Source organism: Hylobates moloch, unplaced genomic scaffold, assembly GCF_009828535.3.
Source record: "Hylobates moloch isolate HMO894 unplaced genomic scaffold, HMol_V3 SCAFFOLD_4, whole genome shotgun sequence".
In the NCBI taxonomy this organism is placed as follows: Eukaryota; Metazoa; Chordata; class Mammalia; order Primates; family Hylobatidae; genus Hylobates; species Hylobates moloch.
Window position 1 is genome coordinate 92,424,336 of NW_026652279.1, and position 26,549 is coordinate 92,450,884.

Genomic DNA, 26,549 nt, shown 5'->3' on the forward strand with positions numbered 1-26,549 from the left:
GGTTCGAATGTGACTTTATTAACCTTAAATAATTGAGCAACATGTTAATATCATTGATTAGCATCTTAGATTATAAAGATTGTTTCAGCTGTCCATCAAATACCTGTTCTGGCTTTACAGACACAATGTAGATTCATTGCTGGCAGCAGGTTTGGAAAGTGTTGTCTCTTTATGAGTTAAAAATGTCAAAATGGCATTTGAAAAAATGTATTAGCAAATAAAACCTTTGTAGATGGTACTATGGACCACTTCCCCCTAGAGTCAAGTGTGTGTCTCTCCTGAGAAGCCCTCCTTGGGTTTTCCCTGCCAGTAAATTTGCCTTTTCTTCTCTGAGCCGATGGAGGACTAAACACCCCTCCAGCACTGGAATGCCGGTCCTGCATTGCAGCCTCTTCAAGTGTCCACCTTCTTATCACAGTCCAAGCCCTTTAGAAGGCAAAGATGATGGCTCTCCATCAGTGTTTTCAGCCCTAACCCAATGCCTGGCCCCTGTTGAATGCTGCAGAAGGACAATGCTGACAGCTTCTCCTTGAAAGAGGGTGTGGGAGTGACAAGCAGCTCTCGGGTGAGACCGACAGACACTGTGGCTCTGCACATATGTCCCAGGCTGTGTTCTGGGCTGGGGGACCAGCAAGAAGAAGGATCGGCTGTCGGCTTCCAGCTGTTCTGCGGGATGATGCTGTGGGTTTTAGAGGACGCAGGGGTGCAGGAGGCAGAGAAAGGCGCTAGGGAGAGTGGTGAGGAGAAATGGAAAAATAGAAAGGGCTGGTGAAGCCAGCAGGCAAGCAATGACTCCGGCAGTCTTCCTTGCCTCTGAACCAGAAGGGATCCAGGGAGAGTTAGTGGCTCAGGTCCTGCGGCTCCAGGTGCCCAGACGTGCATTTCCTGTGTGGAGTGGCCGAGGCCTCTCCTTGGTGTGCAGCCCAGAAATGTGGCAACTTTGGGTTACCCAACCTTCCCAGGCGGGGAGTAGTCCAGTCCTTCAGGAAGAGTCGCTGGCTCCGTTCAAGAGCCATCACAGTCCCTTGTATTATGTCCCTCTGACGGGTTCCAATAGGACTATTTTTCAAATCTGCGGTATTTACGGAGACAAGACTGGGCTGCTCCGTGCAGCCCAGGACGACTTCAGCCTTTGAGGTAATGGAGACATAATTGAGGAACAACGTGGAATTAGTGTCATAGCAAATGATCTAGGGCCTCAAGTTAATTTCACCCGGTTGTGGTCAGAGTCACTCATCTTGAGTAGCAAGCTGCCACCAGAAAGATTTCTTTTTCGAGCATTTAGGAAATAAAGTTCAAGTGCCCTGCGTTTCCAAGTTGCAGGAGCAGTTTCACGCCTCAGCTTTTTAAAGGTATCATAATGTTATTCCTTGTTTTGCTTCTAGGAAGCAGAAGATTGAGGAAATGACTTGGGCGGGTGCATCAATGCGGCCGAAAAAGACACGGACGCGCTCCCCTGGGACCTGAGCTGGTTCGCAGTCTTCCCAAAGGTGCCAGGCAAGCGTCAGTTACCCTCAGGCGCTCCAGGTTCAGTGCCTTGTGCGGAGGGTCTCTGGTGCCTTTCTAGACTTCTCAGGACAATCTGACGGGGTCAGGAGCGGCGGGACAGCGCGGGAAGAGCAGGCAAGGGGAGACAGCTGGACTGCGCCTCAGTCCTCCGTGCCAAGAACACCGTCGCGGAGGCGCGGCCAGCTTCCCTTGGATCGGACTTTCCGCCCCTAGGGCCGGGCGGCGGAGCTTCAGCCTTGTCCCTTCCCCAGTTTCGGGCGGCCCCCAGAGCTGAGTAAGCCGGGTGGAGGGAGTCTGCAAGGATTTCCTGAGCGCGATGGGCAGGAGGAGGGGCAAGGGCAAGAGGGCGCGGAGCAAAGACCCTGAACCTGCCGGGGCCGTGCTCCCAGGCCCGCGTCGCCAGCACCTCCTCACGCGCGCTCGGCCCCGGGCCACCCGCCCTCGTCGGCCCCCGCCCCTCTCCGTAGCCGCAGGGAAGCGAGCCTGGGAGGAAGAAGAGGGTAGGTGGGGAGGCGGATGAGGGGTGGGGGACCCCTTGACGTCACCAGAAGGAGGTGCCGGGGTAGGAAGTGGGCTGGGGAAAGGTTATAAATCGCCCCCGCCCTCGGCTCCTCTTCATCGAGGTCCACGGGAGGCTCGGAGCACGCCAGGCGGACACTCCTCTCGGCTCCTCCCCGGCAGCAGCGGCGGCTCGGAGCGGGCTCCGGGGCTCGGGTGCAGCGGCCAGCGGGCGCCTGGCGGCGAGGATTACCCGGGGAAGTGGTTGTCTCCTGGCTGGAGCCGCGAGACGGGCGCTCAGGGCGCGGGGCCGGCGGCGGCGGAGAACGAGAGGACGGACTCTGGCGGCCGGGTCGTTGGCCGCGGGGAGCGCGGGCACCCGGCGAGCAGGCCGCGTCGCGCTCACCATGGTCAGCTGCTGGGACACCGGGGTCCTGCTGTGCGCGCTGCTCAGCTGTCTGCTTCTCACAGGTGAGGCGCGGCTGGGGGCCCGGGCCTGAGGCGGGCTGCGATGGGGCGGCCGGAGGGCAGAGCCTCCGAGGCCAGGGCGGGGTGCACGCGGGGAGACTAGGCTGCAGCCCGGAGAAGCTGGCTACGGCGAGAACCTGGGACACTAGTTGCAGCGGGCACGCTTGGGGCCGCTGCGCCCTTTCTCCGAGGGAGTGCCTCTAGGAGTGGCTGCCCTGGACCCGCAAGCATCAGCGCTCAGACCGGGTCCGCGCTGGGGCTGTCCGTTTGCGACAGGATCGCTGATCCCTTATCCAGCTGTCGGGTTGGGGTCTCACTGCCGAGGCCCTGGGCACTAGAAGCAGCACGCACCCGGACCTGCCTGGCACCCAGAGCCCGCTCCCAGAGGGCCTGGCGCAGGTACGCAGGGTCCGCCGGAGCCGGGAGCAGAGGCTCCTGAAAGGCTGCCAGGCTGCCCGGGGCTGGGCTGAGGCCGGGACGTTGGTGATGTTGGGCACTGGCCGCGACCTAGCGCCACGAGAGTGTAGGAGGGGAGCCGATTTGGAGGGGACGCGTGCCTGCGGGGAGCCGGAGGATCTCAGGAGAGGGCCAGCGCCGGCATCCCATGACCCGCTTCGGTCCCCGAGCTGGACTGTCCCGGGGAACGCTCGGCTAGCGCCCGCTCCTCCTCGCCGCTCGCGGACCGCGGGGCCCCAGTGCGCTGGGCTCAGCCACCCGGGTGGGGCCTCTGCCGGGAGCAGGCGGGGTGCGCGGTCCAGCCCGTGTCGCCGACATCAGTGACCCTGACCGACGAGGGCAGCCCAGGGCCCAAATACCGTTAAGTTACTGACTTACAAGGCTAGCCTTTAAAATCCGAGCGAAGAGAGGGCGGGCGATTTTGACCAAACGATGCGGTTTGAGGAACCGATGAGGTCCGCCCGCCACGTAAGTCATGCTTCGCTGGGCGTTTGGGAGACGGGCGGTGGAACTGTCAGGGGCCGGGGGTTTTACCAGCAGTTAGACCGCCGCCATCGAGGGGTCAAAGCCCCGAGGAACTTGAGGGTTCGGACTCGCAGTCTCTGCTCAGTGGGGCTGAGTGGCGGAGACTTGTGCCTCGTTCCCGTGGGCGCAGAGAGCCAGATTTCGGAGCGCCTTTCTTTTAAGCATCGTGGAGAAAAGGTAAAATATGAAATAAAATATAGTAGTATAAAATAAGTCATTGCAATGATTCCCGGGAAGAAAAGTCAGTAGGATGGAGCATATTAGAACAACTACAACAACAACAAAAAAAGCTTGTTAAACCCAAAAAGCAGTAATAATTAAATATTCTTTCTCAGTGGGAAGACTAACTAGACCGTCAGTTTCCAAGTAACAAGTAATAGTTCCAATTAGATTGGTGAAACTACTAAACCCGGAGACAGGGCGAAGTGGTAACTTCTGAGAACTCGCTGTAGGTTGGGAAAGGTGCTAACATAACTATATTAAATAAAATGTTGTATCTTCTATTTCACAAATACATTTTTTGTTTTGAAAAGTCACTTGTATTAAAATATAATTGCTTAGAGAATTTAAATACCTCACTCGACTATTATGTAAAGATAAATCTAGGTAAATTACATGAATCTAAAATTACGGAGGGAAAAGTACGTGATTTATTAGATTTTCTGCTTCACATAGATATATCTTTATTTCAAAAACATGCTGACTTTGGTGAAGCATCGTTTTCTTTGTAATTGGAAGCATCTTAGATCGGTGGAAACTTTACAGAAGCATGAGTGGGATCCTCTTGTGATTTTTCTTAGATTATAATTTACTTAAATGGGGCGGCAGTTTTGGAACTCTGAATTTCTTTTTTTAATTTGCACTTTTTTGGGAAGAAAGGACTAACGTTGGCAAGCTGAGAACCTCTTTACCTGACAGTTAACAGAACACTCTGTTAGCTCATGTTAGCTCAGTCTGCATCATGGGTGCTTTTGAAAACCCGTAGTTTCTCTATCTGGTTAACAAGCAACTCACAGTAAACAATCAGCTACTGCCTACTTTACAAATCGCATCGGGGCTTTCATGCTCAACTGAGAGGCTGCATATCTGGGAAGCAATGTCTAGTAAGAAGCCACGGTTCCCCACTGCAGAGTTCTCTTGCATCATTATGAACCTGGGTCTGCCTTTCTTCAGGTACTATGTAATCTTTGAATACTTATTAGCTATTAATATTGTGTGTGTGTGCATGCCTGGTGTGCACATGCATTGAGAGGTAAAATAACCAGAGGCTCAGTAATACAAAAAGATAATGCCTTTCCCCTCTAAAGAGTTTATTTACCTCTTCCAGACCTTCTGGGAAATAAAAAGATGCCAATAATTCAGATACTTTCGAGTCCTCTCTATTGCTCTTTCTCTATGAAGGATACCTGTACTGTTTCTCCAGCTCTGAGTCTCATTTCTTACTTCTAAGGTATCACAACCTGGATGAAAGCTACAGATCTTTTTCTTTGCCCTCATTTTTCTTGAGTTCTTGAACAGCTAACATTGACAATTTACTATAACTAAGTGGAAATACTGAAATTGTGAATTTTGTGAAGGAAGTCCACATTACTAATATTAAATCAAAGTGTACATGAAAATACCTATTTCAAATTGAATATGATAAATCTCTTATAATAAAGTTAATTTTTGTAACAATTTTTGTTGTTTTCTCCAAGGTTTTATGAAGCTGCACTTTTTTTGGTGTAAATTGCATATTCAAAATATTAATTATTTAGGAGCTTTGGCAGCCTACAGTTTTCCATCTGAAGCATGATGTTACAAATGAACTGTAGGTGACTACTTACTCCAGTTCGTCAAATATTTTTACTTAATATTTTAGCACTTTGTTACATTTTTTTAATTTCCCTGTTGGACATTCTATAATAGGCTATCTGGTTTCTTTTTCTAATGATCACCAAGTGGGTACTTTGTTTTCATGTGTAAAATGAAGACGTTAGTATAGGTGGTTGATTTCTAAGGCCCTTTTCTGACTCCAAAATTCAATGAATGATTCCAAGAAATGGCCTGAACACCATGTCTGTCTTTCTCTTTTCTCTTTCTCTTCCCCACCTTATTTATATTTGTATACAGAGTGGCTGAGAAACCGTATGGCTGTTAGGATGAACTGGGTTTCCCCTGCTAATCACATTAAACTTTCTTTTTCTTTAGTAGTAGGCACCTAAACAGCCAGTCAATTTGGCCTTGAGTAGGCTGTTTTGGAAGAGAAGGGTTGGTAGAGGATGCCTGAGCCAGCAGTCATCTTTATCTTGGGCTTTTTTCACTAGCAGAATGTATAACTCTATAAAGTAGATGCTCCCTCAAAACTCTAGTTGCATTAACTCTTCTAAGGATAGCAGTCATTTTAAATCCCTATTTATTTCTTGAATTTTTGAAACTAACACTTATTTGATTAAAAAACGTGGTTTTATTCTTTTAAAAAAAGTTCCAGATTTTAACAGGGATACTAAACCCCTTATTTAAAATTGAGCCTACTTTACATGACTTTCAAGAAACAAACCAAGTAATTACTTTGTTCTTTCCAAAAATGATCGAGACATTTCTAAGTCTACTTCAAATTTATTTAATATGGAAGTTGAAAGTGATGTGTTACAAAAAAATGGTTTTATATTGACCAAAATAATGTAATGTCTTTGAGGAAGATTATGCAGCCTATTGAGATGTACACAGCAGAGTTATAGCTTATATTTGACCTGGCTTGGGCAGTTGGGCAAGACAAGAACAAATAACAGAGTAAGTAGCTTCTGTAGTGCTTTAAACTGATATGTGTATGTGGGTGGGGATAAAAATGGAGAAAAAGTGAGAGAAGCTATCTTGGCACGTGAATGTTAAATGTGAAGCCTGCTGGTGTTAGTAGAGGCCAGGTGTGTCTAGTTCTTGGTTTGGATCTCACAGTTAGGGGTGTGTTGGGTATCAAGTAAATATCATCATTTTTCAGTGCATTTGTCATTGCAGGTAGGGGAGGAAGGGCATTTGAAATCACACCAGACTTTTTTTTAAGTAAAAATATATTACTGTGAGTAGTTAAAAGCATAGACCATCTGTGGCATTTGGTTTAAGCAATTTGGTAGAACCGAACAGTCCATTCTGCTCTATTGGCCTTCGTTTACAGGAGAGGCTTGTAAGAAATGACAAGATCTCCTGCCAAATGCTTTCCAGGATCACTGGTGCTTCCTCGCACTCTTGGGTGCTGTGGAAATTGCATGCTGCTGATTAAATTGCTGGATTTTATACCAGATTGAGGAAGGGGAAGGAAATTGGAGGAATGGGGTATTTGAGGGAGGGCTTGAAAAGAAAGCCTCTGACTTAGCTCACGGGGCTGCAGGGGGGTTCATTAAGGAAACAGTTGCATTGAGTCTGCTGAAGATAGTGGACTAGATTTCCTGCATTGCCGCTGGGGCGGATGTGGGGAGATGTCAAGAATTCCTGGGGATTTCCCATCCGTCTTGGTAAAGCTGGATGCCTGAAAGCCGTTTCTGATTGCTGCTCCTTTCCTCAATTTTGAGCTCTTTGAGGGACTTGATCTTGTCTCACAGACACCCACACACATTGTAAGAGCTAGATGGAACCTCATTGACCCAATCTACTCATGCCAGAGATAAGAAAACTGGCCCAGAGGAGGCCAGTGCTGTTTTTCAAGGTCAACAGCTGGCTAGCGGCAGGCCCAGGAACAGAACCTGATGTTCCTGCTACAGACAACATCTCTTCTTCACTGGTGTATTTCCTCTTCCCCAAACGGAAGACAGATGTTCAAATATTTATTGACTAACATTATTACAGTGCTAAAATTTCTTTCGAAATGACATCTTTTTAATATGAAGTTTTCTTCTATTTTCTTAAAGCGCATAAGGGATTTAAACTAAGAATCAAAATGATGGCTGCTTAGTAGCATGCCAAGAGATTTGATGAGAAGATTAACTTTCCTTACGAGCACTTGGGATCCTTTTTCTGAACAGCTGTGGCTTACATACTTGTGGCTTATGGTACTAGCTTTGTCTTTCGCCACTTCTCTCCACACACACACACTGGGTTCCAGCTACACAAACTCTACCCTAGTCAAACAAATTACCCCGCCTTCTTCAGAGGCGCCTTCACTTTCATCACTGTGTTCATGCTGCTCGTCTGCCTGCAAGACCTTTTCCCTCCCTCTGTGTCTCCTCCTCACCTACTTGCAAGATCCAGCCCAGTAATCACCATCTCTGGGAGCCCCTCCTTGTAGCTCCCAGACAGCACCTGCCATTTCTTCTGCTCTCCTGTAGCCCTGCGGTGTACTCCTCCTTCAGTAATTCTCACTTTGCATTAGGATTTTATGTGTCTGTGTCCTTTCTCTTTGGGAGACACCCCATGTCTTAGCTGTCCTTAGACCGCTGGCACCTAATATAAAGCCTTGTACAGAGACTCTCGGTAAGTGTTGGAATGAATGAGTAAATGAATGAATACGTAGCCACACTATCATTTCGAAGAAGCAATCTCAGATACAAATTTATTCCATGAGTTTATTCCACAGTATAGTAATGTGCTCCTGCCTGTTCATTTGGCCTCATTTACAAGGGATTACTTAAAGTAACTGTTCTCAACAGATAATATTTGTCCTCTTCAGTGAGCGATTGAGATGTATGAGATCAGCTATGATTTTCAACTCTTTGAGAAACTGTCTCGTGTCCTCCCCTCCTGTGTGGGCACAATGCTTCACTGGGGCCTGTAAGCTACCAAAGCCAGGCTCTGGCCACTGCAGAAGTCCTGTCTTAGCCTCTGTTGGTGAGGTGCTAAGCACTTCAGCCTTTGCCTACAGTGTGTTATACAATTTTTAGAGAGAACAGAGTCCTCAAATTTTAGGGTTTGACTTTCTTGCTCTCTCTTAGACTCAAACCCAAGTCCTTGGGTGCTGGGCTGAGATGGCATACCTGAACGACAGAGGTCTGGCCACAGTCAGAATCAACTCTGTTTTAATAGGGGCCTTGGCTATAGGACCACACTGGTCTGTCTAACTTCCTCTTTCTTTAGGATGAGGTTTCCTCAACCCTTCATATAAATGGGTTCCTGGCAGGACTACCCTGCTAGGTGCAAGACATGTTCTTAAAAATTGGAATCCCATGGCTTGGGCTCAAGCTGGTGCCTCCCTATCCTCACCCCCATCCCGGCCCACACTGCACATTCCCACATCATACTCCAAAACATGCTTCTCTCTGTGTGCTCCGAGGTCCAGCAACATCAGCATCCCCTGGGAACTTGATGACTCAGAGCCTATACTTTAATAAAATCCCCACGTGTTTTTTGTTTGTTTGTTTTTTCATTAAAAATTGAGAAGCATTGATTTTAGTGAAGGATCCAAAGTCAGTTCTGGTGTCAGGGTCCATTTCCTTTTTTTTTTGAGACAGAGTCTTGCTCTGCTGCCCAGGCTGGAGTGCAGTGGTGCAATCCTGGCTCACTGCCACCTCCACCTCCCAGGTTCAAATGATTCTTGTGCCTCAGCCTCCCAAGTAGCTGGGATTACAGGCATGTACCATCATGCTCAGCTAATTTTTTTGAATTTTTTGTAGAGACAGGGTTTTGCCATATTGGCCAGGCTGGTCTTGAACTCATGGCCTCAGGTGATCCACCCGCCTCGATCTCCCAAAGTGCTGAGATTACAGGCGTGAGCCACCGCGCCTGGTCTCATTTCCTCTTCACTAACACCCTACTGATGAACTTTGACGTGTGTGACTAACGGACCAGACCTGGGCCAGCCAGGAACCTCTCTCTTCTGGCTCCCACGTTGGTCTCATGCCGCCTTCTGCTGGGACATCTGTGTCCTCCTCCAAAATTCTTTGCAAAATCTTGTACTTGGCTTAGTCTTGTAATCAAAGTAAACAGAGGTTGTGGTCTTGAAGAACACCATGGTTAACCAAATCATGGGTGGCGAGATCAAGGTCTTGGAAAATATGGATTTGGTGGAAAATAGTAAAAATGCAATTAAATAGCCAGGTTCTAAGCATGAAGTTCTACAAGGCTTTTGCTTTTGAAAGAAAATGACTTGGTGGCAAAAACCAGCAGTAGTAAGTATCCCGCAGAATTTTTGGTTGTCAGGGAGGTGTCATTGTCTCACTGCATTGTGCTGCTGCCGATCGCACATTTCATGTGCCTCTTACTGGCTTGAAATGGAATGTATTTGCACTTAACATTCTTCCTTGTCATCATTGCCAGTCTTGACAAATGCTTTTACCTTTTCACAGATTATCACGGTGCTCACAGGCACTTTTTCTCAGCCTGGTCTTCTAACCTTCTATTTAATGGGTGGAGCACAAATGGATTTCCTCTCAAGCCACAGAACCACCCATGTGGTCTACACAGGCAGAGCTACAACAATTATCAGATTCTTTTGTTAAAAGAGGCCTGAAGTGAACCTAGCATAAATGAAAAGTCTTGGCTGTTATTATACACAAATATGAAACCACTTAAACTCAAGGCCATCTTTAGCAAAACCCTAATTAGGAATTAGTCTGCCAAGTGATTTCTATGAAAGCCTTTGCCTCTCTCTAGGGCCGTGGTCCCCAGCCTGGGTTCTATATTAGAATAATCTGGAGAGCTTTGGCCGGGCGCCATGGCTCACGCCTGTAATCCCAACACTTTGGGAGGCCGAGGCGGGCAGATCACGAGGTCAGGAGATCGAGACCATCCTGGCTAACATGGAAACCCCGTCTCTACTAAAAATACAAAAAGTTAGCCGGGCGTGGTGGCGGGCACCTGTAGTACCAGCTACTGGGGAGGCTGAGGCAGGAGAATGGCGTCAACCCGGGAGCAGAGCTTGCAGTGAGCGGAGATCCCACCACTGCACTCCAGCCTGGGCGACAGAGCAAGACTCCAACTCAAAAAAATAAAAAATAAAAAAAAATAATCTGGAGAGCTTTTAAAAATCCTCGGGTCTTGGCTGTACCCCTGACCAATTTAATCATGAGCTCTTGAGAGGGACCTAGACATAGGTAATTTTAAAGCTCCTGGGTGATTCCAATGGGCAGCTGAGGTTAAGAACCTCAAATTTCATCACACATTAGAATCACCTGGTGGGCTTGCAAAACTAGCTAGCTGGGCCCCACCCCAGAGTTTCTCATTCAGTAGGCCTGGGGTAGGGCCAAGAATTTGCTTTTCTAACAAGTTTCCAGGGGATGCTGTTGTGCCTCTTCCAGAGTTCACACTTTGAGAACCTCTGCCCAGGGGCTAGTTTGAGAGGCCTGGCCACATGGGAGGCACCTGCCCAAATGCCAGTCTGTAAAAGGCACTAAATCATCACTGGACATACGACAAGGTGGAAGAAACTACGAGAATTCCTGCCAGGAAGAGTATGTGTTAGTAGAGTGTGCAAGAAAGAATACTTAGATCAAATGCCAGGGCATTGAATCAATGAGTCTAGATTAAATTGCCTTCTGAGGAGAGGGGGACTGTTTTGCCGAGTGAGGTACGTACGTTAGGGGCAGAAGTGAATTGCTGGTCTAGACTAACAATAGTCCTCCTTCTCTGCCTTATGCTTCTCTGCCTTATGCTGTGGAGCGCTCAGTCTTTCCTCTATGTAAATATTGGCAAACACCATATTATTGGCCTGTCCCGGGCACCCACATGCCTTGGTCCAGCCCTGGTTTCCTCCAGTATGCCTGCAAAATTTCCTCTCCATCCGGGCCTCCGTATCTGCATTTCCGGTGCTGGAATCAGTATGGCTCCCACTTGGGTGGCTGAATTCTACCTGTTGGGACAGGGTGGCCTCCTAACTTTCATGATGTGCCAGGGTTCTGTCCCCACTGTTGTGAAAAGCTACTGCTGGTTGGAGACAGAGCTGGCCTTCTATCGTGTGAAACCACGGTCCTGGGACACTTCTTGTGAAACACCAAGAATTCAAGCTGCTTCCCCCTTCCTGAGGGCATCCAGGGTAACCTGTAGAGCATTTAATTCTTAATATTTCATGAGCTCCACTTTAGCGCTTTTATTTTCGAATACAGAAAGAGCGTACACTTGAACTGCCACACAGTCACTGTTTCTACAAGGCTGAGGCACAATGGCCATTTGGATCTGCCATCTATTACTACGTAACGAGATGTGCCAAAACTGAGTCACCCAACACAACAATGCATTATGCTTCATAACTCTTTTAGACCTTTGGGCTAGGCTCAGCTGAGTAGTTTTCCTTCGGGTCTCACCTGGGTTTCTCATGCATCCGTAGTCCCTGGCATTTCCACTGGGTCCTTGGTGCTGGGCCTCCCTCTTCATGGGATATTTCCTCATTCAGTAGCCTGGCCGGGGCTTCCTTTCCCTGGGGGCAGCCGTGTTGCAAGAGTGTTATGGTGGAAGCTGCAAGGCATATTGAGGCTTAGGCTTTGGAACTCCTACAACACCGCTCTACCACAGTCTATTGGTCAAACCAAGCCCAGCTCAGATGCGAGGGGTGGGAAGCAGATGCCTCTCTGCGTGGTGAGGAGCACAGCCTCACAATGGACCACACCACTGTGTAACACTTCATGTTTGCTTTTCGGTCTAACTATTAAGCTGGAGTTTGGCCAAGAAAATACAGTAAATAACTTATTATAGTAAAAAAAAATAAATACTACATAATGCCTCGACCCTTCTGAACAGTATCTGGGAGTAAAAATAAATAAATAAATAAATAAATAAATAAATAAATAAATAAATAAATAAATAAAAAATAAAACAAGCCCCAGAGAAGAGCTTTCTATTCTTAAGTCAAATTTTGTTTTGAGTACCCGGCAGGCATGCTGGGCAGCAGCCTCTGATGACTAACATGACACTAGCAAGGGAGGACAGCTGACCCAAGATTCTGAGTGCAGGTGCCTCTGCAGCTTCTTGGGGCTCCTATCATAGAGGCCCTGATTTATCAGCTTTTTCTGGAGGTGCAGAGACTGCAGGGACAGATATGCTTTGGAGGAGGGAGAAAGGAGGCAACCAAACCCTACTGACTATACAATCAATATATGTATTGATTTACATATATTATTTTACTCAGTCCCGAGAGGTACGGTCCTCTTAACCATGCAAAAACTGACGCTTAGGTAAATTAAAAACTTTCCCTAAGATCACAGAAGTGGTAAGTAAACCTGGAATTATCTGAATCTGAGTCTATCAGACTTGCAAACCGGACATTTAGGGATCCTCCTACCATGCCTTCGAGCCTAAATGAAAAGAGGAGAAGGAAAAAGCATCAAGGGGACTGTGCTAGTCTTTCCCTCCTTCTATCCTTGGAGTTTGGCCATCTCCAAAGAATGTGAGAAGCCACTGCTACTCCAGCTTAAAGTGGCCTTGGGAGATTCCACTGCTGTATGTGGCAGACACTGTTCACATCTCCAGTAAGACAGAATTTTAATCGTGTGGGTTTTCTTATCATAGGCATTCAAGGACCTCCCAAAAAACTTAGTCAGAAAAGGAGCCCCAGAGCCATCAAGGACATGATTTTATGTGGGCTTCCAAACTGCTCGCCTAGATGTGGCTTTAAACCAGTTCAGATGACAACAGCATGAGGCCAGCACTTTATTCTAGAAAAGCTCGTATCAGGCAGGTCCTAGGAAAAAGCTGGGACTGCCCTCTCACAGATGGTTTTCAGGAATCCAACTGTGGGCTCCTCTGCACCTTTCAGATTCCAGAAAGCTCACAGCTCTTCCAGAATGAAACTAAAATACCTCAGGGAAGGACCTGGAAGTGTGTTTGACCCCGAAGGCAGATGCTACATGAATTGGATAGGGGAGGACGTTAACTGTCCCCCAGGGAAGGGAAAAAAAATGCGAGTACTGAACATCTCAGCACAGGGCACTTTCTGTGTTAACTCAATCAAGTCTCTTCCTAGCCATCTACTGTGCACACCTGTAACTTCATTTTATGGATTGAAGCCCCAAGGCTGAGGAAACCCTGCAGACTTGCTGAGGGCCACCCATTTATGGAAAAGCCAAGCCAAGATTCAAACCTAGGTCTTTTTAATTTTGAAATCGGGGACTCTTTCCACCAAGATTTACTCAAAATATCTTGAATGATTAAATCTAGGAATTAAAGAAAAAAGGCAAGAGTTTTGTTTTCAGGGTTTAGAATAAAAAACTGTCATATTTACGAGAAAAGACAACCATCCAAGAACCTTTATCTCAAACAAGTTACTGTCAGTCACTTTGATTTCCCTGTTTGATTGGCAGTCCTTGTACAGTGAGCAACACTGAAAGCATTTCTTTAAGCCCTGTAGCTCCTGTGTCTCTGCCTCCTTCTTAGATCATTCCTTTAACATAGATCTGCAAGAAGTCAAGGGGGAGAAAACAGTGTTTTCCTTCTTCTTTCTTGACCTGTTACTCGGAGAAGGACACTTTTTCCACCAGAATACTGTCATGTTACCAGAATCTGAGAAAAATCCTATCCTGCCACCTATTGAGGAGTTTTATCTTTCACTCCAGAGAAAAAGCTGGAACATTTGGTCAAATGGATACATGCTTTAGATGGAAATTATACGGAATGGTGTATATACTATGTAAAAATATACATGGTGTCTATGTATGTAAAAATCCACTGTTGGATTTTTATGATTGTTTTCTTTCTCTAAGTTGGCATTAGAGAAACCAAAAGTGTATGTAAACAGATGGGGAGGCAGGGATATACTAGAGAGGATTGCAAACAAACAGTTTTAAAAGGCAATGTAAACTCTGGCAACAACACTGCCTCTATGATTAATGGTAATGTTTTCTTTTTGAGAAACATTGCTTAACTCTCTTTTTCCACTTAATGTCTCCTGCTAGATCAGATTATTGTTCTCTGTTGTTCTTTGAAAATTTTTATGGCTTCAGAATCCTCTCCATAAGGAATTCTGATAGAACTAGAGAAAAATATATGTGTGGAAATTGAGTAATTGCAGTGCCCCGGAATGGACTTTGGGTACCTGTAACTTCTTGAGGGTTAGGAAATATTTGACACACATTGTTGATGTACAGGCTAAAAGTGGTTCAGCCACTCAAGCTCCCATCCCGTCCTCTGCCTTCAAAACTGGTCAATGAAAAATATCCTGTCAAAGTATTCGCTACACAAAGTCACGTAGAAGGCAAATGGGAAATTCAGGAAACTAACTGGAATGAATTTTCAGGAATTTCTACTTCACTTTAGCCTTTTGGGACTGACATTAAACTTAGTGGTTCTATATCCAGATATATCTTTTCTTAGAGGGAGTAAAATCCTAAAATGTAGAAATAAAGTTTGCTTGGTTGTTGTTATTTCTTAAATGCGCTTTATAGTCCAAACCAATGGGCATGGAATTGCCTTGCTGGAGTAATTCATTCACCATTTTGGGATAATGTTAAATACAAACTTAGGAGGGGAGGTTTAAGAAATATTCCTCTTCCAATGATTTGGAGGGCTGTATTTTCTTTTCTTTTTCTTTTTCTTTCTTTATTATTACTTATTTATTATTTATTTTTGGAGACAGAGTTTCACTTTTGTTGTCCAGGCTTTTTTTTTTTGAGATGGAGTTTCACTTTTGTTGTCCAGGCTGGAGTGCAATGGCGTGATCTCGGCTCACCGCAACCTCCGCCTCCTGGGTTCAAGCAATTCTCCTGCCTCAGCCTCCTGAGTAGCTGGGATTACAGACATGCACCACCACACTCAGCTAATATTGTATTTTTAGTAGAGATGGGATTTCTTCATGTTGGTCAGGCTGGTCTCAAACTCCTGCCCGCCTTGGCCTCCCAAAGTGTTGGGATTACAGGCTTGAGCCACCACACCCGGCGAGGGCTGTATTTTCTCCCACAACTTCATGAGGAAAAACATGAGCCATATTACATTTAATTCTCCTGATCCCGATTTTATAGCCAGTCATTATTCTAGATTCATGCCCTATTTCCAAGCTGAGTTCAGGCATGTGTAGAAGATTTTTATTTTATAACATTTTAATACATTCATTTAAAAGATGCTCAAGGGATTATCATCAAGTAATCCATTATTTTTTATTTTGAGGTATAGATATGGTTGTATTCATTGTGTTACATGTTTATCATTGAATAAGTGTTCTTATTTTGTGAATTTAACTGAGTTTTACTAAGATAAATCACTTATGTTGATGAAGAATGTGTGACTTCCTATATTAAAAGATGTGTTCCTTAATAACATAGTGTACATAGTTTGCAGGAGATCTCTATTTGTTGACTTAGATTATCTTCCATATTTCTTATTATTCACCTATTCTACTTCTAAATGACAGCCCCTAAGAGGCCAGCTTAGAGCTGAAAGACCTTCAAGAGGAAGGAATGTTTCTGACCCATCTTTGCAGTTGTGAATCCAGTACAGTGCCTGGCACATAATAGTCACTCGATAAATACTGGCTGAACTGACTGAAATCATATCCTGAGCCATTTCTCTGGGTCTGAGGCCCTTCTAGGAGTCATGGTTCCTCATTGGTTCCTGTTCTAAGTATGCGTATGTGCGTGTGTGTGTGTGTGTGTGTATGTGTGTGTGTGTGTGTATAAGCGGAGGAGGTTAGGAGAAATATGCCCAGGAGCTGGCAACAATTCTCCCAATACGCAGGCGATGTTCTGTTCCTTCCATTTGGGTTATCCTCTAGGTCCAGTGACCATTTTCTCATTTTTGGCTAAGCTGGCCACGTTCTCCTGACTCGACTCTAGACTTAGGATTGAGAATGAGGATATACACTGCCCATCTTCTAGAGAATTGCTTCCCAGGAGATATTTTCCTTGACATGAGCCTTCCTGCTGGGATACTGTTAACTGGCTCAGGTTCCAAAACAGCACAGAAGATAGTTGATTGGAACCTTTAATTTCTAGGTACACCAACAGAGCCTGAGTCACTAGGTAATGTTACTATCGCTGCCATTGTTTTGTCACCTGGAATGAGAACGTTTTGGTTGAAAATGATTTCCTTTTGGCTCTGGGCCATGTGTGGTACTGGCTAGGTGAACTGCCAAAAGGAAGGACACGTTAAGAACATGAAGTCCTGGCTAACGCATCACATCTGACAGTCCTCATTCATTCCCTCATTGCTGAATCTCCACCCCAGACATCTTCCATGGTGCTCTGTTTCAACAAGCACAATGTGACCTGGGTATGTATCTAAAGCATGATTACTTGTGGCTTTTTTCCCAGTGGCAGGTGAAGTCAGGTAGACCCCAGACAAAAAATATGCGAACCAGAGCATTGAAAGGAGATGATAGAGCTTTCTCCTCCCAGCATAGAGGCCGAGGAAAACAGAGTTCTAAGAAACAAGGAAATGTATGTGAAACTGTTAGAAGAAAACACTTGTTTAAAAGGAAAGATGAAGCTTAGAAGGTGGAAAGATGTGGAAGTCTTTGAAGGGGAAAGAGATCCTGCCATTTCTTCTAGCAAATACACATTGATTCTTCAGGTCTCACCTTCAACTTTATTCTTCTGATAGAAGACTCTCACTCCCTGGGCTGAGTGAGGTACCTCCACACCTGGCACTTCCCCATGATAACACACAAATATAATGTAATTTTCTATTTCTTTAAGCAGAAATTATTTTTATGCATCATTACATATATATCTATATATACTTATTGATCTATTGCCCATGCTAAGCTATAAACACTGTAAAGGAAGCAACCTTGTTTGTCTTGTTTATTGTTGTAGCTCTCTCAGTATATGTTCAAAAAATTAAATGAAAGAATAAATGTTGAGGCTAAAGATGGAAAAATAAACAAGGTAAGGGAGTGAGAGAAAAGGGTCATATAATGTAGTGAGGGGAAAATCCAGGATTGGCTGGCAGTAAAAGAGAGATAAGAAGCATAGCTAAATGAGGACGGAGTTCCCAGACTCTTGGAATTGCACCTGAGAGTCCAACCCTTAACTCACTTCATCAGTCTCATCCAAAGGAGGTGGTGGCTTAATTTCGTGGGAACAGCTTCGGCATTGGGCACCTTACTACCTCTCCACAGAGCTGTTCCTTTTGGTTTTATGTAACTTCTACTTTGGTTTCGGTTTTGTCCTCCAGAATGAGCTGATTCATTTAAAGCTGTTAGGTTGGTGGCCAACTGATAACGGAAATTGTTGCTTTTCTTCTATCAGAGATATAATGTCTTGGATGATATTTTTTAAAAAAGCTAATTTCTAGAAATAAAGTTCTAGATAGAGTAATGAAGGTGTATAGGTTTACATCCCCTGAGAATGAAAACCAGCATTCCCCAGGCATTGAATACAAACAACTCTAAAGTCTTCTATGGGTATTTGTAAGAAAGGCCTTAATATCACATGCCGAAGTGAGGAAAAACATTCGGTAAATTATTTCTTTTAAAAATTGAGATACTGCTGGTGAAAATGTACTGCTTTTAATAGATTACTTTCCCTTCCAGAACCTTGACCCTTGACTCTCAGCAAAACTTGTATAACATGAATTCCATCTAAGATAAGATTTTTTTAAGTTTTTGAAATCTTTGGAAAGCACAGCTCTTACAAATATTTACTACGTGAAGGATATCTTAAGAAAATGTGAAATTAGAAAAACCCAGAATAAAAAATAACAGTTTAATCAACATGTCCACCCCATTTTCAAAGCATTATTAATCTCAAAAATATGTGTAATGAAAGGCGATTATATTTCAAATTGTTTAACTTAGAAGGAAACTGATTTTGACAATAGAAAACACAATCGTCAAGAATTGTGTTTAATGAGTCTTAGAAATTTGCTAATGTAGCTTTCAAAAACTCAATTCCCCTATGATGGATAACTTTATTGCACACTCTGGTCATTTAAATCTCAAAGGTCAGAGGGTTTGTATATATTATTGGTTGCAAAGATAGACATCTTCTCAACTTTCCTATTAGTGGGTGAATTTAAAGAATACCCTTTATGGACAGTCTAAAGGACTCCAGAAAGATGTTTTCTATATAATTTGGACTTCATAAACTGTATCAAAGTAAGCTGAAAATTAACATCTGAACTTTATCACATTCAGCCTTCCAATCTCATTTCATCTCTCCTCCATTTTTATATACAAAGCAAATGGTATTCTGTCATTATTTGTAATAGATTCTAAAGTTGAAAGTCTGTATGAGGAGAATAGATAAGGCTTTGTATTGCTATAATAACATTTTTGGCTTTTCTTGTATGAACAGCTACAGTGCTAAGGTGCACACTTGTCTGTCTGCCTGTTTGCCAGCCTTTCTTCTTCATCTTATTATACAAAAATGTGAAGGCACTATTTGGGAATCAAAATAGAAACTGGAACAATATGCATTTTATGGTAATTTAACAGCATCATATTACAGCTCCATGACATATTCATTTTTTTTCCAGAAGGAACTGTGTGTGGCTCTGAAGATTATGTCACATGATAGGTTATAAGATGTAGCTGAATGAAATTTAAAAGTTCCAATTCCCACTTTTATACTTAAACTGTTACATGGCAAGCTCCTACACGGAATTGATAAAATATCTCCCAGATCTTTTCTGTGAGACTTTCCTTCTAAGGGAACCCACAGGGATCCACATAAATGACAAATCCATAACATTGAAACATGCTGTGATCATCTCTATAGATGCCTGGAACTTTGACACTGAACAGTAATGAAAGCAGAGTATTTGGTAAAATATCTGGACATAGACCAAACTGTAATCCTAATGCCATGTAAAACAGAAAACTTTCCATTTTAGATTGCGAGTCACATGCATTCCATACTATGCTTCTAAACTGGTAATTGTTTATTTAAAGGGAACATGGAGGATGCCTTTGGCAGAACTGAAATTTGCAATCCTAAATAATTTAGAGATTAGAAGTCTAATGTTAAGGCAGTTCAAGCAAGTTATTAGTACTACTAGTCTTAATAATACAACTCTATGCAAATACTCTTGCAGCTAAAAGCATTTTGTCACTGATCAGATACTATGATTCTAAAGAGGATGCACAAATTGATAAAAAAATTAACAAATTAATTTAAAAACTCAGTTACTTTTCATTAAGCCACGTGTATATTTAGTCTCACATACATTGAGTGAGTTTATTGAAATGGCACCTCCACTGAGCAATCAGTTATCATGTCTCTTCCAGGTGTTCACAATCTGAAAATGTGTATATTCTGGCCTGAAACAACTTCTGAGTAGCATAACACTACTGGCAATTATGATCCATTCTATAAGACATGACATCAGAGCTTAGTTTCCCGGCAGACCTCTGAACAGTGACGTTGGATAAGAACATAAGCCCGTATGTTCTTATGTATGTTCTTCTGAGTATGCTTCAGATGTTAACAAGTGTCCTGCCATTGATAGAGAAAACAGAGACGTGTCCAAGCCCTGCCTAACAGACAAAACGTTCCTGTGTGCATTTTTAGGGTGTAAAGAGTGTTTTCTCTGTTCGTGGCCCTTTGCATAACCAGACGAAGGTCTACCAGACTTCTCTACCGAGTATTTTACGAGTTATGTCTCGTGCCCTGTCAACCAGATCTTGACCTTTGCCCTAGGCAGCTCAGATAACTTTCATGACATCATATGGTAAACTGAAATGACATATTGTTAGACAGCTCTATGGAGGTGGTTTTTGAACTCATTTAATAACAGACCAGCAGTGTAGGAGTAGAGCATTTTTTGGGAAAAGGTAACTCCTTGGTCAGAGGGAGATTTCTCCCAAACCAACCTTAATTAACTCTGATGTCACATGAAAAGGAGTTGTGTATGGCTATAGGTCATTGGAAGGGTAGGTCCCTGATGGTAGCCTGGTGACAGGTCTAATGATCAATGAATGTGCCCTGTTAAACTGTGACCCTCAGAGAAGGCAGTGTCAAGTAAAAAGCTCAGAGAGGCACGCGGAAGACATGTTTCCCTCATAAACATTGACAGTAGGAATGTTGATGTTATTAGAGCATTTTTTCCTGGTAAACATTTTAAACCACACAAATTTTTTTCCTTGTAAATAACTTTTATGAAGCTTAAGGAAAAATGAGTAAAGTCAATTACCCATGTATGGATGGGATGAAAACTGTCCAAGTTCTGATGATTTTAGACTTTGGCCACTTCAGTGGCTAACAGTGTGATGTCCTTTGTGCCAAGAGCTACAAAACCTATTTATGAGTTTCACTGACAGACAATTAAAATATGAATTGTAAGACAGCCTTAAAATGAACTCACCAGAGCAAAATTATTGAAATGAACATAATTGCGGAGAAGTGCCAATTCCAGTTGCTGGTGTTAAACATTTAGGTAATTTCTTGATTTATTTTTTGACACCTGGATTCAAGACATAAATGCTATATACATGACTATTTTGAATTTTCTATTCAGACTTTGAGATCAGAGACTTCACATATTGAATCTAATAGTTTGAGGATTACTTAGAATGGTAAAACCTCTAAAGCAAGAAATCAGTGTGGTAAAATAGTGAGTTTAATATACTGTGAAGATTTAAAGGAAAAAGCAGGTTCCTAGGATTAGAAACTTTCAACAAACTAAATATAATGTTGCTGGACAGCAGCTGCCTAAACATTCAGTCCTATTGTGGACCTTAAAGACCAATAACACAATTACTCTAAAATAAAATATTACATATTTGTAAAGTTGCCCATGTAAAAGTCACAAATAATCTTATCTGCATAAGGGATTAGTAAGCAGTGAGTCACAGCTTCATACTCTTGCCACATTCAAGTCAATTTCTAAATCCCCGCCTAGAAAGAGCTTTCCCTAAGCCTAAGCTGAATGAAAAACTTAATTAAAGCACACACCAAAAACCTCTTCTAGTTCTACATCAACCTCCCCACCACCACTCAAACAAACTTGAAGTTTTCATGGAGAGAAAAGTGTATGCATGCATGTCAGCAGGCGTGTGTGTGTGTGTGCGTGTGTGTGTGTGTATTTATGTGCACATTCTTTCATTTCTTTACATTCTTTCTTGATTTAAGGCCAATTGTTTTGGAAGACAAACCCGACATTTTAAAAATTAGTATCATTGCTAACTGTGGGACTTAAAAAGTATGCTTTCAGTTCATACAAATCCCCATGGCTTTCACATCTTCTATTTAGTCTGTTGGTGGATGGAATATGAACTCTTTGGCCTTTCTCCATCATTCTGGAAGTGAGAGGAGATGGGACATTATAATGCTCTTCATCAAAGCATGGTCCCTGTCAGCATAGCTGGTAGTGTAGTCTCCATTTAATGTGGTTATTTTAATCTAGGCATTCACTTATAATGCCCACTTCATATTATCTGATAAATACTTGGATAGAGATATGACACAGAGGTTATGAACTAAGAGTTAATTTTTTTATTAAGTTTCAGAGCCCTATAAGAATTAGCATCGCAAATAAAAATGTTGGTAGCTTCTGGAAATTTGCAATTGCATTCTTAACCCTTCTCCCACCCTTGCCACCAACCACAAAGATTCTATGAGATTTAGTCTATGAGACTTAGGCCTTTAATAAGCTACATCTTAAGGAAAGAATATTTTCTCTTATTATGAATTATGTTTAATTAACCTCAAACAACCTTTGTAAAAGGCTCATGATCTTAAATTCAAATTTTAGAAACACGATACTTGGGGATCTCTATTTAGATAAAGAGGCCATTTATCATGCAGGATTATGTGCTACTGAAAACGCAGTATGCAAAATCAAAGACAGATGCATTTCATTTCAAATAAATGAAATATACAGAGCTTTAAGTTAAAAACAAATTAATTAAAAATAAAAAATTGATATAAAAGGAAACACCAGATTCATTCAGAGTCCTAGTGACATAATTTGTTAAAAATTTCAATTTAAATAGGGAAAATTCAAAATATGCAAATAGGAGTGATTTAAAACTAACACTAAATTAAATTGAAAAGATTGTAATGGGGGAGGGAACAGCAAGTTTTTTGCAACATGTTTGTAAACTTCCACTATTAGGTAGTGATGTTACGGAACATTAAGGGAAAATTAGGTCTCTAAAATCAGCCTTCTAAAGTTTTAAGCTGGAAAAACAACTAGTGTAAAATCTCACACTGATGGGGTAATATGTGGCAACGAATTTCAAAATAACTGGATATTCTAGGCCTTCAACATAACTCTGTGATTACTTTAGTCATAAGTTGTTGGATTTTTAAAAATAGCAGCTTTATTGAGATAAAGCTCACATACTATAGGAGACCAGAATATGACACCCCAAAATATGACTGTAAGAGACAAGAATATTGAAGTATATAATTCAGTGATTTTTGGTCCATTCAAGAGTTGTGCAACCATCACCATTAATCTAATTTTAGAACATTTTCATCACCCCCAAAAGAAACCCCATACTGATTATCAGTCACTCTCCATCCCCCTCCCCCCAAGCCCTGGCAACCACTACTCTACCTTCCTGTCTCCAGGATTTGCCTGTTCTGAACATTTCGTATAAATGGAATCATACAATATGTGGCCATTTGTGACTGGCTTCTTTTACTTAGCACAATGATTTGTGGGTTGTGTGTGTGTGTGTGGTTGTTTTGTTTTGTTTTTGAGAGAGTTTCTGTCGCCCAGGCTGGAGTGCAGTGGTGCAATATCGGCTCACTGAAATCTCCTCCTCCAGGTTCAAGTGATTCTCATGCCTCAGCCTCCCGGGTAGCTGGGATTACAGATGCATGCCACCACACCTGGCTAATTTTTGTATTTTTAGTAAAGACAGGATTTCACCATGTTATCCAAACTGGTCTCGAACTCCTGACCTCAGGTGATGCAGCTGCCTCGGCCTCCTAAAGTGCTGAGATTACAGGCATGAGCCACCATGCCCGGCCTGTTTTTGTTTTTTAACAATAAAACTAGAGGAATTTATTTTCTCATAATTCTGGAAGCTGGAAGCTTGAGATCAAGGAGATCAAGGTGCTGGCAGATCTGGTTTCTCCTGACTCATCTCTCTGTGGCTTGCAAACAGCTGCTTTCTCCTTGTGTGCTTAAGTGACGTTTTCTCTGTCCGCCAGCATAATGTTTTCAAGATCATCTATGTGGCAGCATATATCAGCATTCCTTTTTGTTGCCAAATAATACCACATTGTAAGGATCTGCCATATTTTATTTACCCATTCATCAGTTGATGGACATTGGGTTCTTTTCTTTTCTTTCTTTTCTTTTCTTTTCTTTTCTTTCCTTTTCTTTTCTTTTCTTTCCTTTCCTTTCCTTTTCTTTCCTTTCCTTTCCTTTTCTTTTCTTTTCTTTTCTTTCCTTTCCTTTTCTTTTCTTTTCTTTCTTTTTTGATGTAGTCTTGCTCTGTCACCCAGGCTGGAGTGCAGCTGTGCACTCTTGGCTCACTGCAATCTCCGCCTCCCGGGTTCAAGCCATTCTTCTGCCTCAGCCTCCCGAGTAGCTGGGACTACAGGCGCCCACCACCATGCCTGGCTAATTTTTGTATTTTTAGTAGAGACGGGGTTTCACCATGTTGGCCAAGCTGGTCTTGAACTCCTGACCTCAGGTGATCCCCCCTCCTCAGCCTCCCAAAGTGCTGGGATTACAGGTATGAGCCACTGCGCTAGGCCTGGGTTGTTTATTTTTGGCTATTATAGGTAATACTGCTGTGGACATTTGTGTGTAAGTTTTTATGTGGACGGATGTTTTCATCTGTCTTGGGTAGATACCTAGGAGTGCAATTGCTGAGTCATGTGTTTAAATTATGATCAACTCTATGTTTAACCATTCGAGGAACTGCCATACTGTTTGCCAAAGTGGGCTGCACCATTTAAAAATCCTACCTGCAATGTAAGAGGGTTCCAATTTCTCCACATTCTCACCAACACTTGTTCTTATCTGTCTTTTTTATTTAACCTATCCCAGTCGGCATGAAGTGGTGTCTCCTGTGTTTTTTATTTTCATGTTCCTGATGACTAATGATGTCCTTTATCTTTTCATGGGCTTATTGGTCATTTATGTATCTTCTTTGGGAAGGTGTCTATTCAGAGCCTTGGTTGGTTTTTAAAATTGGGCTATTGTCTTTTTACTAACCATAAGTATTTTTAAAATGTGATTTCTAACTTATACATTGTTATCAATTACTGTGATCCCAGGATCAGAATTTTTAGCTGAAAAGGATCCTAAAAACCAAAGTCTAACCTCCTGTGTTGACAGATGAAGAATCAGAGGCTTAATGTGGCCCGCCCATGGCCACAACAGAACTCGCAAGTGGCAGAGCTAGGGAGATTAATGACCCATAATAAAAAATGGAAAAACACAGATGTTTCATGATTTATATTCAAATAAAGCTCCTTTCTTACAGAGAATAACCCTAAGACTTCAATAGAATAAGGGGCACCAAGGTGGCATCTGGTGGGAGAGAAACCAGGGATTTGTCTTGAAGTTGGGTTCGACCAGCTAGAACACTGTTTATTTAGATTAGTAAAAATAGCAGTTTTCTAAACATACTCTTAGTAAGACTTTACAGACTTTACATTGAGAATCTTGAGTTTTACAGGTGACCTCAAGGCTGTCTGGTTCGTAATGACCTCCAGTGGGAGTTGGCTTTTTTAGTATCCATCATGGTAGCTTTGAAGAGCATTTGAAGAAAGAGCCTCAATCATCTGGGCTTTGGATTTGGTTGCAAAATAAAGCCATCATTTACTTGGATATGTATTCACTCTTCCCAATGAAGTCAAAGAAAACACTCCATTTTGCCTAATGAAACTAAGGTGGGGAATTAGGGGTGGCGTTTTAGAACAGTCTACGTATAGGCTTTCTGTGTGAGGTCTAGCATGTGGGAAAGGAGAGAAGGGATTTGTGTAAAGTTCTGTTCCACCTGCCAGATAATACAGAATAGAAAAACAATGAAGAAAATACTCAGATAAGATCAATACAAAGTGTCAGTGGTCAAGTAAGTCCACGTTCACATGTTGGTTTTTTAATGCTATTAGCCTACGCTGCTTGACCTTAACAGTTTTTCTAACAGAGTAGCATGGGATAAAGCCCATTTTCTTGCTCTATGTTGAGTTTTTTTGTTTTGTTTAATTTAAGTATTTTCCTGATGTAAGGAGATTTGTATGCCTCTTATGATTATATTGTAATTGACTTTGATGAAAACAGTAGTTCACAGAAGGGACAAGATCATTTATTGGGAGGACAAAAATCATTCTTTTAAATCAGATTTCTAGGCTGCCATGTGAAGCAGTGGAAAGTTCTGATCCCCATCTGAGATTCATTGCTAAATTATAGCACTCCACCCTTGAAAATGAAATAGTCTGTGAGTTTATTCTGTAAATGGGCAATATGACTCTGAGCTACTGAGACGATCAAGCTGAGTTCCCCATGCTGAGACTATGCACGTGTTTATGGGTATGTACATACACAACTATCTTTATATAAATCACTAATAAGATGGGCAAGTGTCTAGCATGCAGTAGATGCTAAAACAAATGTTGAATCTTTGTTACTCAGATAGGTACGTGGACATTAAACTGCCTCAAAGAAATGTTTTAAGGCCTAATAATGTGAATTCAAAACATTTGAGAAATAAATATTTTCACTTTCCCTTTTTCTTATTCATTTTCCTGTTAAACTATAATCTTGACACCTCCAATAACCTTTATGAGACTCTAGTTTCCTATTAACTGAAGGATAGTGATGCACTCAAAGTCACCAGTTACTTGGAAATTTGTTTCCTTATACTTCTGTTTTCCTTTGTTTTGGTTAACTATTTTTTATCTAGCTTCCTCATTCCAAGTGCAAAATACACTGATGTTACTGGAGACAAATTACGTAGCAACTTTTTTTTTAGAATAACCCTATTTTTGTCAGTGTCTTTTAACCACTCAGTTATGTTGTCTTCTTCTGGTTGGGGGACAGCATGGGAAGTGCAGACAGGAACAAGTAGAGGGCACACTGTCTAAGAGATCTTCTCTAAATAGGACTTCTTGCCAGGCGCGGTGGCTCACGTCTGTAATCCTAGCACTTTGGGAAGCCGAGGTGGGCGGATCACCTGAGATCAGGAGTTTGAGACCAACCTGGCCAACATGGAGAAACCCCATCTCTACTAAAAATATAAAAATTAGCTGGATGTGGTGGCAGGCACCTGTAATCACAGCTACTTGGAAGGCTGAGGCAGGAGAATCACTTGAATCCAGGAGGCGGAGGCTGCAGCGAGCCAAGATTGAGCCATTGCA

At 42.8% G+C, this 26,549-nt stretch overlaps 1 protein-coding gene across 4 annotated transcripts in view; it reads left to right on the plus strand.

The window, feature by feature from the left end:
• Positions 1-2,108: 2,108 nt before the first annotated feature.
• The window catches only part of FLT1 (fms related receptor tyrosine kinase 1), a 196,477-nt gene continuing 172,036 nt past the window's right edge, over positions 2,109-26,549 (plus strand). For 3 of the 4 annotated variants that reach the window (XM_032150568.2, XM_032150569.3, XM_058437725.1), the window contains exon 1: positions 2,119-2,478. In XM_032150568.2, the coding sequence (XP_032006459.1) occupies positions 2,415-2,478 (64 nt within the window). In that variant the 5' untranslated portion in view covers positions 2,119-2,414. Of the gene's footprint in view, positions 2,479-26,549 lie in introns of all 4 variants that reach the window. The other variant, XM_032150567.2, reaches the window with a different exon arrangement.